This window comes from Paracoccidioides brasiliensis (assembly GCF_000150735.1).
Source record: "Paracoccidioides brasiliensis Pb18 unplaced genomic scaffold supercont2.2, whole genome shotgun sequence".
Taxonomy (NCBI): Eukaryota; Fungi; Ascomycota; class Eurotiomycetes; order Onygenales; family Ajellomycetaceae; genus Paracoccidioides; species Paracoccidioides brasiliensis.
In genome coordinates this window covers 1,166,429-1,179,948 of record NW_011371359.1, presented here as the reverse complement: position 1 = coordinate 1,179,948, position 13,520 = coordinate 1,166,429, and the positions used below count along the sequence as shown (strand labels likewise).

The 13,520-nt window shown below is 48.4% G+C and overlaps 5 protein-coding genes across 5 annotated transcripts; 2 read left to right on the top strand and 3 right to left on the bottom strand.

Annotated features, from left to right (window-relative positions):
• Nucleotides 1–419: 419 nt before the first annotated feature.
• Nucleotides 420–1,440, bottom strand: PADG_01563 (uncharacterized protein; the record flags this gene model as incomplete). Its single annotated transcript, XM_010759198.1, has 4 exons — nt 420–542; nt 664–1,113; nt 1,282–1,323; nt 1,387–1,440. 4 exons carry the CDS (start codon nt 1,438–1,440, stop codon nt 420–422), a joined length of 669 nt encoding a protein of 222 aa, XP_010757500.1.
• A 2,139-nt stretch (nt 1,441–3,579) lies between these two features.
• PADG_01562 (uncharacterized protein) lies at nt 3,580–5,244 on the top strand (the record flags this gene model as incomplete). Its single annotated transcript, XM_010758666.1, has 3 exons — nt 3,580–3,618; nt 3,722–3,778; nt 3,856–5,244. 3 exons carry the CDS (start codon nt 3,580–3,582, stop codon nt 5,242–5,244), a joined length of 1,485 nt encoding a protein of 494 aa, XP_010756968.1.
• A 482-nt stretch (nt 5,245–5,726) lies between these two features.
• PADG_01561 (dolichyl-P-Man:Man(7)GlcNAc(2)-PP-dolichol alpha-1,6-mannosyltransferase) lies at nt 5,727–7,763 on the bottom strand (the record flags this gene model as incomplete). Its single annotated transcript, XM_010758665.1, has 4 exons — nt 5,727–7,018; nt 7,088–7,261; nt 7,369–7,644; nt 7,748–7,763. 4 exons carry the CDS (start codon nt 7,761–7,763, stop codon nt 5,727–5,729), a joined length of 1,758 nt encoding a protein of 585 aa, XP_010756967.1.
• A 287-nt stretch (nt 7,764–8,050) lies between these two features.
• PADG_01560 (uncharacterized protein) lies at nt 8,051–8,701 on the top strand (the record flags this gene model as incomplete). Its single annotated transcript, XM_010758664.1, has 4 exons — nt 8,051–8,084; nt 8,207–8,266; nt 8,401–8,511; nt 8,586–8,701. 4 exons carry the CDS (start codon nt 8,051–8,053, stop codon nt 8,699–8,701), a joined length of 321 nt encoding a protein of 106 aa, XP_010756966.1.
• Nucleotides 8,702–10,413: 1,712 nt separating this feature from the next.
• PADG_01559 (uncharacterized protein) lies at nt 10,414–13,101 on the bottom strand (the record flags this gene model as incomplete). Its single annotated transcript, XM_010758663.1, has 4 exons — nt 10,414–12,676; nt 12,742–12,761; nt 12,845–12,991; nt 13,066–13,101. The coding sequence occupies 4 exons, from the start codon at nt 13,099–13,101 to the stop codon at nt 10,414–10,416; spliced, it is 2,466 nt and encodes an 821-aa protein (XP_010756965.1).
• Between the last annotated feature and the right edge of the window lie 419 nt (nt 13,102–13,520).

Sequence of the window (13,520 nt, the reverse complement as noted above, 5' to 3'; positions counted from 1 at the left end):
AAAATTGAAAACAATTATATTGTTCGTAGAAGAGTGTTTTCTGTTTATTCCATCCACGCAGAATGTTGCAAATATGGTGCAATAAGAATGATCTACGGTCAGGGGGCTCTTATTAGTTCAGTTTGCAGATTTTGGACATTAATATTCCACTATGAAATGTGAGAGAGTAACTTTGATATTAGGGAGAGCGAAAAGCATGTCTTGCTAGAACAGTGTCATCTTATAGAAATTTTGGCGCTGATCTCTATCGCATCCAACACCGATACAAAACGACGAGGAAACAAGGGTCATCTTTTTGAGATCTCAACTCCATCCATCAACAATTGGGATATATTGCACTTTATTAACGTATATATATATATATAAACACATCCCCTGGTATCATAAAACTGGCTATAAACTTTTAACAGAATGCCCGTCTACTTGGTGCTGCGGTCAACGAAGGTATAGACCAGCCTGACCTTCTCGACCTGACCGTCTTTAGCAACGACGATGCGGCGTGTATGGCGTCTGACACCATCAACCATCTCGAACCCCCAGATCTATATAGGTTAAGAAAAACGTCCATGTTAGCGAGGCCGGCTTGCAGCATCTAAGTAAGCAACAGCAAAAATCCGTAGGAAGCATAGTCAAATGCGTGCCACACGTAAATGGAAAACAGACCTGTTCACCCGTCCACCCACTCTCCTGACTCCTAACCCAACTCTGCATAAAATAGTCATTGGCGGCATCAACCACAAACCCGTCCGTCGCATCGCCATTCGCCAGAATCTCGCCCCTCAGAAACTTCGCCACCGCCTCGCCCTGCGTGCCATCGTCGTCCCCGCTAATTTCCGTCTGCACCTCGACGGCAGGTCGTCGCTTGCCGTCCGCGTCCGCATCGCCCGCCTTGACGAAGCGGCTTTGCCCAATGACGCTGCCGAAGATGTGGTCCTGGTGCGGCTTTTCGGACCAGTTGAGGACGCGGTGTTCGGAGGTTCCCTTCAGGCCGCCTGTGAGAAGCTGGGCGACGTCGAGAGTCACGTCGCCTGTGTCGGGGTTTTTGGACTGAGTTACTTTGAGGGTTATGGTGGCGATGCCGATGGCTTTGCGGGTTAGCCAGGACAGGCCTTGCTGTTTGTTGGTGGGCGTGGTTAGTTTGAAATAGTCACTTCGAGTTGTAATGTTTCGTTTATATAAATATATATATATATTTTCTTTCTTTTCTTTGCTGCTTTTTTTTGGGGCATGTGAAGTGTTGGGTGGGTATTGGTGGATTCAAATGGAGTGCCGGGAACTAACCAGCTTGAAGATGGCGTCGGGGTCGTTCGAAAGGGTTTTGTCCTAGATTCCCATGTTAGCATTTCTTATTTTTTTGGTAATTTGGTTTATTTAATTGGGTATTACAATGACCCAGGTGCCATTGAGGTCCTGGATAGTGGATTCAGCTGGGGCGGCCATTGTGTACGGGGCGGTGGTATAGACGTATTGTGGATGAAATAGAGAATTGGGCGATTACTATTATATGAGGCACAGTAAAGTTTAATCAAATAACGGACAAAAAAGAAAAGAATCTGCAGATGAAGATGAAGATGCGGCCCCCGGGTGAGGGGGGGGGGGGGGGGGGGTTATTCGCAGTTGATATATACAAAAGATCAGGGAGACCGGATCCCGATGCAACCCAAGCTGCTTCGTCTTCCCACGGTTGGGATGTAATCGTGTCTGCCATTGCTTCCAGTTGAGCCTCGGAAATGGGATCTGTCGTCGAATCAGCTACCAATCTCTATTGATGCACAGCAGCGCTAATCACTGCTAGCAATCATGTGTAAAGTCGCGGGGACACATCCGGGGGAGCCCTTGGAGGCACATGCTTGAGCCGAGCGTTGGTGAAAGAATTCGGCGCACTTCTGGTAGAGCCCTTAAAAAGTACCTACGGCCGCCTAAATAACTATCCCCAACTATTATCCCGACTAAAAATCTCTTACGGTCCCCATCTGAATACGATTGGCATTATGGCATTCTCTGGGTGTATTGTCGGAGCGGGCTATCAACTACGCACTGCATGGATGGCCTCGCACCCTGTGATCTGCTCCCGAATCCATATCCACAACGACACCCACTCTGGCAACTATGTGGTTCTACATGTAGTTTAAGGGATAGCTACACCGATCTCGCCGATTGCAAGGTTCACTGCAGCGGGAGAGGTCGTATCCTGTGGCTATTTTTAGTTTACACAGGTGCACCATACCATACCACCGGCACTCAGTCCGTCCTCCCCAGAGTCCTCTTGAAGGGCGGCTATCTAGAATTCCCTCAGCTGAAACAGAGCTTCGGAGGAGTGGCCGTTTAGTTCTCCATGGCAGGGAGAGCGTCGCTCCGGGGCTCGAGGATAGCAGCTAGTTATGCATCTGGTTGAACGTGCAATCCAGGGACCACCTGGGCATTAACTCGTGTACAGATCGAGTGCTTGACTGACTTGTCGGACTGCCCGCATTGCCAGCCACAAGAGTGAATATACACAGCCGCCTTGCTGTATCACGCATTACTTATTGTCTCAATCGCCCGTACCCAGCATTCATTGTGTATGGGAACTATAGACCTTGCTCTCTGGAGGAGACACTCTCCCTCCCCCTCTCCCCCTCTCCCCCTCTCCCCCTCTCCCCCTCTCTCACACACGCCATGCTGCTCATCTCACTTCATGTTCTGTTCTTTTGCTGTATTGTATCTCCTTGCTTGTGGCTATGCCACTCGAAGAAATCTTATCCACAAGAGGAAGAAAAAAAAGAGGGTAAAGTGGGGCGAGGGGAGGAGAATAAGAAAAGAGAGGAGAAATTGATTTTTAATTTTTCATTCAGCAATTTTATAGAAAACGAGTCAGAAGCCTTCAATTCTTGACATAGTTTCCAGCCAGAACCCTGAGTATTCTCCTCTGCGTTGACTGCTGAAAAAGCCGATGGAGGTCGAGTATGACAGGCAATGAGACCTGCTTTTGTATCTGGTAAGTTGGAGGTAAAACCATCCGACTGCTGAGTCTAACTAAGCCTTTTCTGTTCATCCCCCTTAATTATCAGATAAGATTGCAAGGACAGAAGACTGAGAAATCCGAAATCCTTCATGATACACTCCCAGAATCCCAGAATCCAAATGCGAGCAATAGCTTAACACCCAACAATTAACCGTAGTTGGCAGTTAGTGAACTATGTCGTACTGGACACCCTGGACGAGGCAACAATAGATTCACATTCCACCCAGTGCAAACCCCAATTCCCACCAGATTGCAAAAAAGCTCTGAGCCCCCTTCTCAGGGTAGTAGTTATCAGATATTATCAGATGATATCATCATCATCATCATCATCATCATCATCATCCTCATGTTGAAAATAGTTCCCCTTTTCGCTGCTGTTTCCTGTTAGCTATGCTGCAAGCAGGGTTTGACATAAGTACTATCACGTGACCAGCCGGAGCCTGAGCCCGCCCCTCTGGCTGTCATCAATCCAAGTCGAACGGCGCAATACATCGACGGAATCTATACTTTCAGGACAGACGGAGGAGGGTCCGGACACAACAGAGGAGATAGGCATATGCCCCACACGCAAAGCAATGGCTTTCAATAAGAAATACGCCGGGCTTCCCGATCTAGTGCGAACACCCAATTTGCAACCATCCTTTGGCCCCTGATCGCACAGCTTCAAGTGCCTCTATCAGTTAGCTAACCGTGGTTTATATTTTTCCCGCAAACCAGGATATAGCTCCAGACATCTACGAGACTCCTGAGCTCACAGACGGTTCTACTCTAGCTGTAAGTTGCCCCAATTTTAGCTACGTCCAGTATTTTATTCCCAATGGACAAAAACGACGTCTAACTCTCTCGCGTAGACTGCCACCGTCCGCTCCTCGTCCCCCTTCCAAGATGAGCCCGCAAACCCGGATATTGACCGTCAACGTCTGCAGCCGGACCAGGCTCGATCACACTTCCTCCCAGCCCGTCTAGATGCTCGCGATGTTGATTTTTCAGATAGCATTGCCTCCAGACGGAAGTCGTACAAGGCTATGAGCCGGCGGAGACAGCGGCGAGAAGACGGAACAGAAGTCCTGGGAGATGTCAGTGACGAGGAGGACGAGTCTCTAGAGAGAAAACTGGCTAGGTTGCGCAGAGAAGCGGAGGAATTGAAGGAAGAATTGGCTACTCGAAAGGCCCAGCGGAATGCTCAGTCAGATAGCGCTGGCGCGGATGACCCGGGCGAGGACGACGACAAGGGGGAACTGGACGACGGCGTGCTGGAGCTCAGCCGGGCTCTGGATAGCCTCCATACGTTCTCACGAGACGGTGCGATCCCCGTCACGGCGGAGGAGATACTTTCTCAAAAACTAGGAGGCAACATCCCTTTCGCCGTCCACGCCGCAAAGCAACGAAATGAAGCGCTGCACGGCTCTTCCCAATCTGACGTTCCAGTAGGCCTCCTTTCCAACGCTGCAGCCTTCGACGCCCGTCTTACTCTCCTCGAAGCCGCCCTGGGCATCCCTAACACGCCAATCTTCCACTCCTCAGACGACAACATTGGCCCCCAACCCATCCTCCCAACCCTCTCCCACCTCTCACTACAACTCTCCACCCTCACTAGCACTCTAACAGGACCCGCCGCCTCTATCCCTGCTGGCCCCTCCCAAGCGCACTCAACCGTAACAACCCCGCACATCGAAGCTCTAACAACTCGCATCCGCAAACTAACCGCGGATGCCGACGCCCTCTCCTCCGCCCGCCGCCGTGCAACCGAAGCCGCCCGCGCAGTCATCGCCGCCCGCATCGCGGCTGCTACCTCCGATCATCCAACCTCAACCACAGCAAACACAGCAAACATAACAACAGCTACAACAACAACTGCAACAACCGAAGCTCCCCCCTCCCTCACCTCCCTAACCGCCACCGAAACCGACTCAGCCGCCAGCGAACAAGCTGCCAAGATCCAAGCGCTGTACACAACTTTACCAACCATAACATCCCTCCACCCTCTTCTCCCCAGCGTCTTGGAGAGGCTGCGCTCGCTACGCGCGATCCACGCGGGCGCTACCAGGGCTGCGGAGGATTTGGATGCGTTGGAGGAGAGGCAGCGAGAGATGAAGACGGAGATTGAGATGTGGAGGGAGGGGTTGGGGGTTGTGGAGGGGAAGGTGAGGGAGGCTGAGGAGGCGATGAGGGGCAATGTGGAGGTTGTTGGGGGGTGGGTTAGGGGGTTGGAGGCTAGGTTGGAGGGATTGGGAGGGTAGAGGTTGGTTTTTCTTTCTTTCTCTCTCTCTCTCTTTTCTTTTCTTTTCTTTTCTTTTTTCTTTTTTTTTTTTTTTTTTTTTTTGAACTTTCTAATGGGATTGGTGGATGATTTTTTTCTGATACTCAAAAGTTATCTGAGATAACATCCTTCTGGCCTGCTTATTGCTTTGTTGCAGCCCTATTTGTCTCTTCCATGGTTTTTTTTTTTTCAATATATCCCAAGTAGGCCTTTCACTGGTAGTCTAAGAATCATCTTTTTTTTTTTTTTTTTCTGTTTTCTGTTTCCAATGGCTTTCTATATCCAGTTACATGATCACTGGAAATGGCACAAGTCTCAAATAGCAAAGTAAATCCCAAAAACCCATTTCATACACCCGATCTACAAATAACTCTGGATTCAATAAATAAATAAATAATAATAAAAATATACATCTTAAACTGGCAATCATAGCAATATGAAATATTCCGTTAGATAAAGGAATCATCTAAGCCGCCTTAGAACCCTAATCTTCGGCACCATTTGCACCTCCACCCACCAACCCCGAGAAATATACCTTCTCACCACCCCTTTAGCCCACCTCCATCCCTTCAAGCCCGCATCACCAAACAACCGCCTTGAAACCGCCTCTTCGACCTCCTCCCCACCCTCATCCCCAGGCCCCAGCACCTTCACTCCCCCAAACCCCTTAATCTCCTGAACAGCCTCCCAGCGACCCGGCCTATCACTTGTTCCATCCGCACCAACCTCCACAAGAACATAATCAAACCTATCCCAAAACGCCTTGGGATCTTTCATCGCATCAATATCCCTCGCCTCCGTCTTATCATACACCCACGCCTGCGTCCCGCTGCGGATCTCTGGGTATTTTCCATCAGGGGAACCGGGTAGGACGATAAGCGGTGACTTTGGCGCTGGTTTTTGGAGGAAGAGGGTTATACCCGTCTGGCAGGAGAGGTTGTCCATGTGTACTCTGATGTGTTCTTTATTTAGCAGGGTGCTGCTGGCGCCGTTGTTGTTCTCATTAAGGTGGTGTTTGTGGAGAGCGTTTAGGGCGTGGGCACCTGGGTAATTTGCCGCAGAGATTGGCAGGAGGAGGAACGTAGAGATGGCAAATGTTGCTAAGGTGGAGAGACAGAGGGCGAGGGAGAGGAGTTGGTAGAAGGGTGATTTTGTACGGTGGGTCCAGACGTACGCGGCACCCAGTGAGGCGGCGGCGGTTAGCGGAGGGATTGAGTAGAGGATGAAACGCCATTCCTTGTGTGGCTGGAGGCTGTAGAGGAGGATGTAAGTGAGGGGAGGGAAAAGGAGGGAGATCGATGTGTGGCGGGTGGACGGCTGGAGGATGGAGAAGGGGATGAAAAGGGTGTAGGTGAGGGGATTGAGGAGGAGACGAGGGAGCGCGTTTGTAAAATAAAAGTGCCAGGGGGAGGTGCCCCAAGCGGAGGCCTGGCCTGAGAGGACGTTGTATTTGAAGGCGGAGAGTTCAGGCCAGAGCGGAAAACTTTGCCAGAGAATGGAGTCGGTCGTGATGGTGAGGAGAAGCCCGACTGTCAGGCCAGATAGGGCGGCGGGGAGGATATCGCTGAAGAGGGTTATGCGTTTTTTTGCCCAGAGGTATAACGTCGTGGTTGCGAGGAGGAGGGCGATTTCTGAGCGGAAGATTATCCCAGAGACGGTAATGAGATAGAGAGACAGTCGGTGTCTCTTGTGCGAGCGGGAGTGTTGAACTGTCGAGGTGGATTCGGGGAGAAGGTTGCGCAATGCCAATGTAGCTTTGAGAGAATATCGCGTTCAGAGTGATATCGTGGACAAAATAAATTGACATGGGTGGAGCCACATACTGATTCCGAATGCGAACATGTTTGGAAGTGTTCGAGAGGCATAGTATATTACATGAAACTGACTGGCTTGAAATAAAATATACCAGACAGCCACGTCTTTGCCAAATGCCCGCCGCACCCCCTTTGCATACGAGATGAGCGTCAGGGCATTGAAGGCGCCCAGCACACCGCGCACTTTGAGACCAGTCAGCCCAAACATGTCCTACAAGGAAGAACTTGGAAAATAGCATTTATCGCGAGACACCGCGACATATATATTCAGTCAACATAGCTTTTCGTACCCAGCATTTGTCTATCAATCTGCGAATTCAGCCATATAACCGGCCGCGCTACACCCGCCACAACCAATGCCCCTACGAAGGTGCGCGGAACGGCACCGGGGAACGATACATGATCATATTCGGCGCGGAGTGTGTTTGGGATATCCTTGGTGGGTATCCCGTAGGTTAATATGTCGTGGATGGCCTGGATATTGAAGGATTCCTCGACCTTTGTATACGGGGAGACGTAGAGGTGGAGGAGGACCAGGCCGGGAATCAACGAGAAGAGGAGCCAATCTGGAGCAAGGGAGTTAACGATGATTATGATAATGATGATGATGATGATGAATATTATTTATACTATAGGACAATCCTATATATTTGGATACACATCGCTCACCTGTCAGCTTCGCCATTTTCTATCTCGAGGAACATTATTCATTTGTTTCCCGCTTGGAACGTTCAACTTGGTTGCGGCAGCAGTTTGATTTCGAGTTGTCGTTCACCGGATTTCACACCCCAAGCTTCAAACTGACCAAATAAACACAGTCAGCATCACGCCTCAATCCTTCACCAAACCAGCTATCCACAACCCACCCTCTTGCACCCCTCCTCATTCTTGATGTGAGAGCCCAGTCGTCGTCCCCGAATCAGCTCTGTATCTATGTGAATATAACCCGCCGTCCGCCGCGAAAAGGACACCATGTTGCTCTTTGGTCTGGGGAAGCTCCTGTATGGTGCGTGTGTTGCGTCCCTGCAGAGCTCGTCAGGAGCCCCAGATATAACCCCCAGCGTCCAATACATATTCCCACATATGACAGAGATCCACCTGCTAACACAATAGCGATTTCCCCCCCAGTCATCATCCTGATAATAAACGCTATCGCCATCCTCTCGGAAGACCGCTTTCTCGCCCGCAGTAAGTCGCCGTTGCACTTCACTTCGGATGATTCTCATACACCATCCACATATTCCCAACTCCTTCAAACAAGAATATATATGCGATTTTTACATGCACATAAGCAGAGCCGACTGACACGCTCAATTACATAGTTGGCTGGGGCCGTACACAATATGAACCCGGCTTCGGTACCGTGAGTGACAACGCAAGTATCAAAGCGAAATCCGTCAATCTGATAGCAAGCGTGCGGACGGTGATGAGAAGTACGTTGGACGCCTATTTGCTTCCGTTTTATATATATATATATATATATATATTTGCTCTCCTTCTCGTTCAGCATCTGTTATGAGGAAACGAAAAACTGACATATCTACCTCTTGCTCGTACCGGAAATCAGTACCCCTCATCGCAATAAACCTCATAGTCATAATTTACGAAATCGTCCTAGGATAAAAGAAACAGCGGAGGAGTCGCTGAAGGAGTGTAAGGATGGCACAAAAGAGTTTCATAGAAATATATTATATACGAGCTTTCTTGCTTTTTGTCCTTTTTTTTTTTTTTTTTTTTTTTTTTTTTGTTTTTTAAACGTCAAATCCCTGTTCATCCATTGTCATTATATCCATCTGCCACCCGCTTTTATCGTCTCACCCTACCTACAAAAACTTCCGTTTATCACGCTGTCCTCTCATGGAGCGCGAAGAAGTGCCCGGCGCACTTGCACACTTTCATTTTCAAGATAAAAAAAAAGGTGGTCAAAGGTCGGTTGGTGCCCACCGTAACCCCGGCCACTTGTAAATACGCATCCCAAGAAGTGAAGAGAACCAGATACACTGTTTGCATACACTCCCCTCAAGGGATAACACTTTGTTGCCTTGCCCCTTTTTAACTCTTGAGTTTCAGTTATAAATTCCAACTGCATGTACAAATACAATAGTACATGTTTGTACGATAGAGCACGGAGAGAAAAGAAAATGCAGATAGGTTACAATCAATCAGAGCGCGAGGTTATATGTAGAGACGCCTGCGTGTACTATGTACATATGAGGCTATACCAAACCGCAACACTCCATTCGCGCTCCTTTTCATTCTCTTCTTCTACGTTCTTGCGGCACATGAGAGTTAAAGAGCAACAAAAACACAAATAGCCACCGAAATGACAAGTATAGAGCTAGGTAAATCAAGAACCTCAGTGATAAGCAGAGAAGGAAACTCATTCGGCCTTTATCAATTGTCGAGTGAATGCATATATGTGTTATTATCATTCAGTTAATCAATATGCATCTGGGCGCTTGTTGAAGTAGTGGGATGGGAAAGGAGGGGGCGGAGGATGTGAACATGGACAACACATATGCAACTGAATGCCTAGAAAATTATCCAGGTGGATACGGAGAAGAGAATGAAATCAATGCAGTCAGGTAAGTTAGGTAGAAGACAGAGGCACAGCTCTCGCTTTAAAAGCAAAGTATACGAACGTAAATAAGAGTGAATATTGAGAGTTCTTCTTCCTTCCTTCCTGCGTCCAGGATAACATTATAAATAACATTATGAACAAGAAGACATATCAAATAGGATAAGAGCAAAGATAGATAATTCAAAAATTCAAAATTCAAAACTATACGGAACGGACCGTTCAACAAATGCTTGAGGGAGACCAAGTCGGGCCAGATAAAAACCAGGTTGTGTCAAAGTTACATGGGAAAAGTAAATTTCTACACGAAAGAAACAAAGGGGCACGAGAACAATATGAACGACAGGAAGGTCCGGTTGGTCAATCACTCAGGAGGGAGAGGCAAAAAGAAAAAAAAAAAAAAAGGAAATATAGAAAACGCTCTATGCAAGAAGAACAAGGCAGGGCTGTACATTTATATTGAATAAACAAGAGAAGGAATAACCTCTATCTCTCTCTTCTCTCTCTTTTTCTCAACTTGCTTTTGTTCAGTTGAATTAAGGGAAATATTAAATATAGCAGATGGATGCAGGTCTCGTATGCATAAAAAGGAAAGAGACTGATTGACAAGAAAAGGAAAACCAACACTCGCGTTGTGAATAAATAAATGTCAGCCCGGTTAAGAGTGAGAAAAATAGTGAAAAATAGCCCAAATCTGGATTCAGCTGAGTTGAGACCCGAGCTGGGTTAACATGGGCTGAGCTATATGACAAAAACTTTATATCACGCTGAACGATATCTTCCGTAAACTGAACCTGCTCCGTTTGGAACCAGCCTTTTTTATTGGCTCTCCCTGGCAGTCGTCATTGCGGGGGTTACTGTTGCAGCTGTTGTGATTGCTGCTATTGTGGAGTTCTTCGGATTGCCGTACATTCGTGTGGTTACTGAGAGCGTTTATGGGGGTGGTGACTTCGGTAAATGTGGAATACACTTCTTCTTTCAGAGGCCAATTGTTGGAGGGGTAAACGTCTGCAGCAGGGGATGCGATGACGGGATCCAGGGTTGATACTGGCATGGGAGCGGGGGAGGGGGCAGGAGTAGGAGATGGAATAGTGGGTATCGGCGGCATTTCGAGCGAGGATTTAGAAGCCTTTTCTTTATCCTTCGAAAATCTGCCATGGCTCAAACTCCTACTGCCCAGCTTGAACCGCCCTAGGCCTCCAGTGAACGCTGTAGACACACCGTTTTCCTTCGCGTTACGAGTAGCTGTGCCATTGCGACGAACCTCCTCAGCCTTGGAAGCCTTCCTGGCATCCAATGCAGCTTTGAGTTCGGCATCTTGTCGTTTAGCCTCCTTTAATAGAGCTTCTGTTTCCTTTCGTTTCTGCTTCTCGGCTTTCTCCTTCTCTTTCTCCGCCTTTCCCTTTCCCTTCTTTTCCTTCTCCTTCTCTGCAGCTTTCCGCTCCTTCTCCTCCTTTAATCGCTCATTTATCGAAAGAATATCGCTCTTCTTAGAATTAAGGGGTGAGGGGGAAGTCGTGGGTGTCAGTGGAGCTATATTCTCAGGATGCGTGGAAGGTTGAGGTGCCGTGGGGGCCCGCTTTAGAGGTGACATTGGTTGACGTTCTGTAGCCGGGATGATCGTATGTACACGATTGATTTCATTGGAGCTAGCCGCAGACCCGTTCATTTTGTGATATGAGCTAGATACCAAATCCTTGGTGTCAACAGATGCTCGACCTGCAGCAGTCATGCCTTCGGTTTCCTGCTCTCTTTGCATCGCTTCAAAGGTCGTTTCCTGATAGAAGAGTACGTATGCGCAAGCCAAACCTGGCCGGTCTCCAAAAAAGTTGCGGACGTAATTCTTATCGACTGGTTCCACCATCTCGTCGTCGAAAAGCAGCCAGCCCATATCTTCCGTTTTAATGATAGCAACATAGTGGCCGTGATAGGGCCCACCACCGATATGGACGACCACGGCATAAAGTTCGTAGAGGCGATCGGGATCTTCTGCGTCATCTGTTGTGTTAAATAATCGAAGATAGTAGGGATACACCACTCTATGGAACAGCTTTTGGAGTCGTTGCAAGTCCTCAGTGTACTTGAAGCGTTTCAAGTGCAGTGCTAATATCCGCGGTAGCCGTTTAATCTTCATCCGTTTCTCAGCTTCCTGAAGCCCTCCGCAATTATCGCAATGAAACTTATTCCGCTCACAGAGCATCTCCTCTTCTGAAAACTTTCGCAGACAGGACGTTACTGACGAATGCTGATCAAGATCGACGGATAGATCCAGAAAGACTTCATCTCGCTGTGATACCTTTTCGCATGTGAGGCATTGGGTTTCGGAGGTCAGCGTCCCTTCAAATAGCTCATGTACCCAGCGTGTGGTGTTCGGTGACTTGGAAGCATTGGATGCTGTTAGAGTCGTTGCTACAGACCCTGTGGTTGTGGCATGCTCCGATGCCTCTCCGCTTTCCGACTGCTGATCCACCTCTGGTGGTGGTGAACGTTTGGCTTCAGCTTCAACATTGGCTACCACTTCGTTTAGCAGTAGATTAAGGAATTCATGAGCGTCTTGATGCATGGCAGTTCTGAACATCTCATGTTCTCGTCGAAGCACTTCCAGGAAACTAAAAGGCCGGATGACACCTATCCTCTCTTGGGTTGCAACGACGGCCTCAAAAATGTCCTTCAGGGAGGTAAATAGAGATTCTTGCATGCCATAACTTGTAGCATTATTCCTTGTTTCCAGGATTGGAAGTGTGTTGATTGCGACCTTTTTCTTGTATTCGGGCGATTCCTTATCCTCTGGCCGTTGTGGCTGCGCTGGGGGAGATATACCTGACTTGACGGCAGGGTTACCGGAAGTCTTTTGTTTAGCCTGATGTGCATCCTCTGTCTGTGCATTTGTGTCTGGATAATGTAAATTCTTCGCGAGGGAGTCGTTGAGAGTTTCTATTGGGGAACGTCTAGGGTAGTTGATGACGGATTCTCGAAAGGGGACTGAGTAGTAAAGGCATTGAAGAATCGAATTACAGTAGCTAACATTGTCAGCTGTGGAAGGGAGAAATTGCATCTCAGTCCTTAGCCAGGGTAAGGAGCTCACCAGGTATTTCCATACTGAGCCTAAGGAAGATCGAAATAAATATTAGTCCATCCTGCCTTTCCCAACTGCTATAAAGCACGACGAAGACTCCATGACTACTCACGTTTTCCATTCCGAAAAATTTGTCACTGCCGTCATTCCGCAACGGGCCAGCATCTTGAAGCATCTTCTCAAGCGGCGTCAAAGGTGTGGGAGGGATTTCTTTCTCCTTCTTGGTGGGTGAGGATGCGGAGTTGTGCGGGCCAGATCCCTAGAGTATCATGGACAATCGCGCGCGGGTTAGATATGCCGAAGGAGGAACAGAGATATCAGGGGAGAGCCTACCGCATTGCCTCGTAACTTGCCAAAGAAGGGCGCCATAATTGGAAAGTTGTATTCGGGACAGCAACAACTGTAACAATTCAACCCAAGGCGTCGCTCACGGCCGCCGCAGTGCGGCAGACCTCGTCCCGTCTAATCCTCAAGAGAGCAGTATATGGCAGATTGCATCAAACGTTGGTTGCAAGAGGGGATGGGTCATGGGTCCTGATTGAAGGGAATGCAGAGAAATAGAGCCACGGGAGGCAGCTCGGGAGGAAGCCTAGAAGGCGACAAAAATGGAATAGTGTGATAGGTAGAACAGTTGCGAGGGATAACCAAGGCCAATTCGCCAGAGAAAGAGTCGGAATACGTTCGGATTCAGCGGTTCAGTGGAGGAGGTGGTTGGGGTGGGATTCTGACGTGCAAACACCAAGGGTAAGAGATTAACGTCAGAATGAGATCAGTGAAGGGAATCGGTT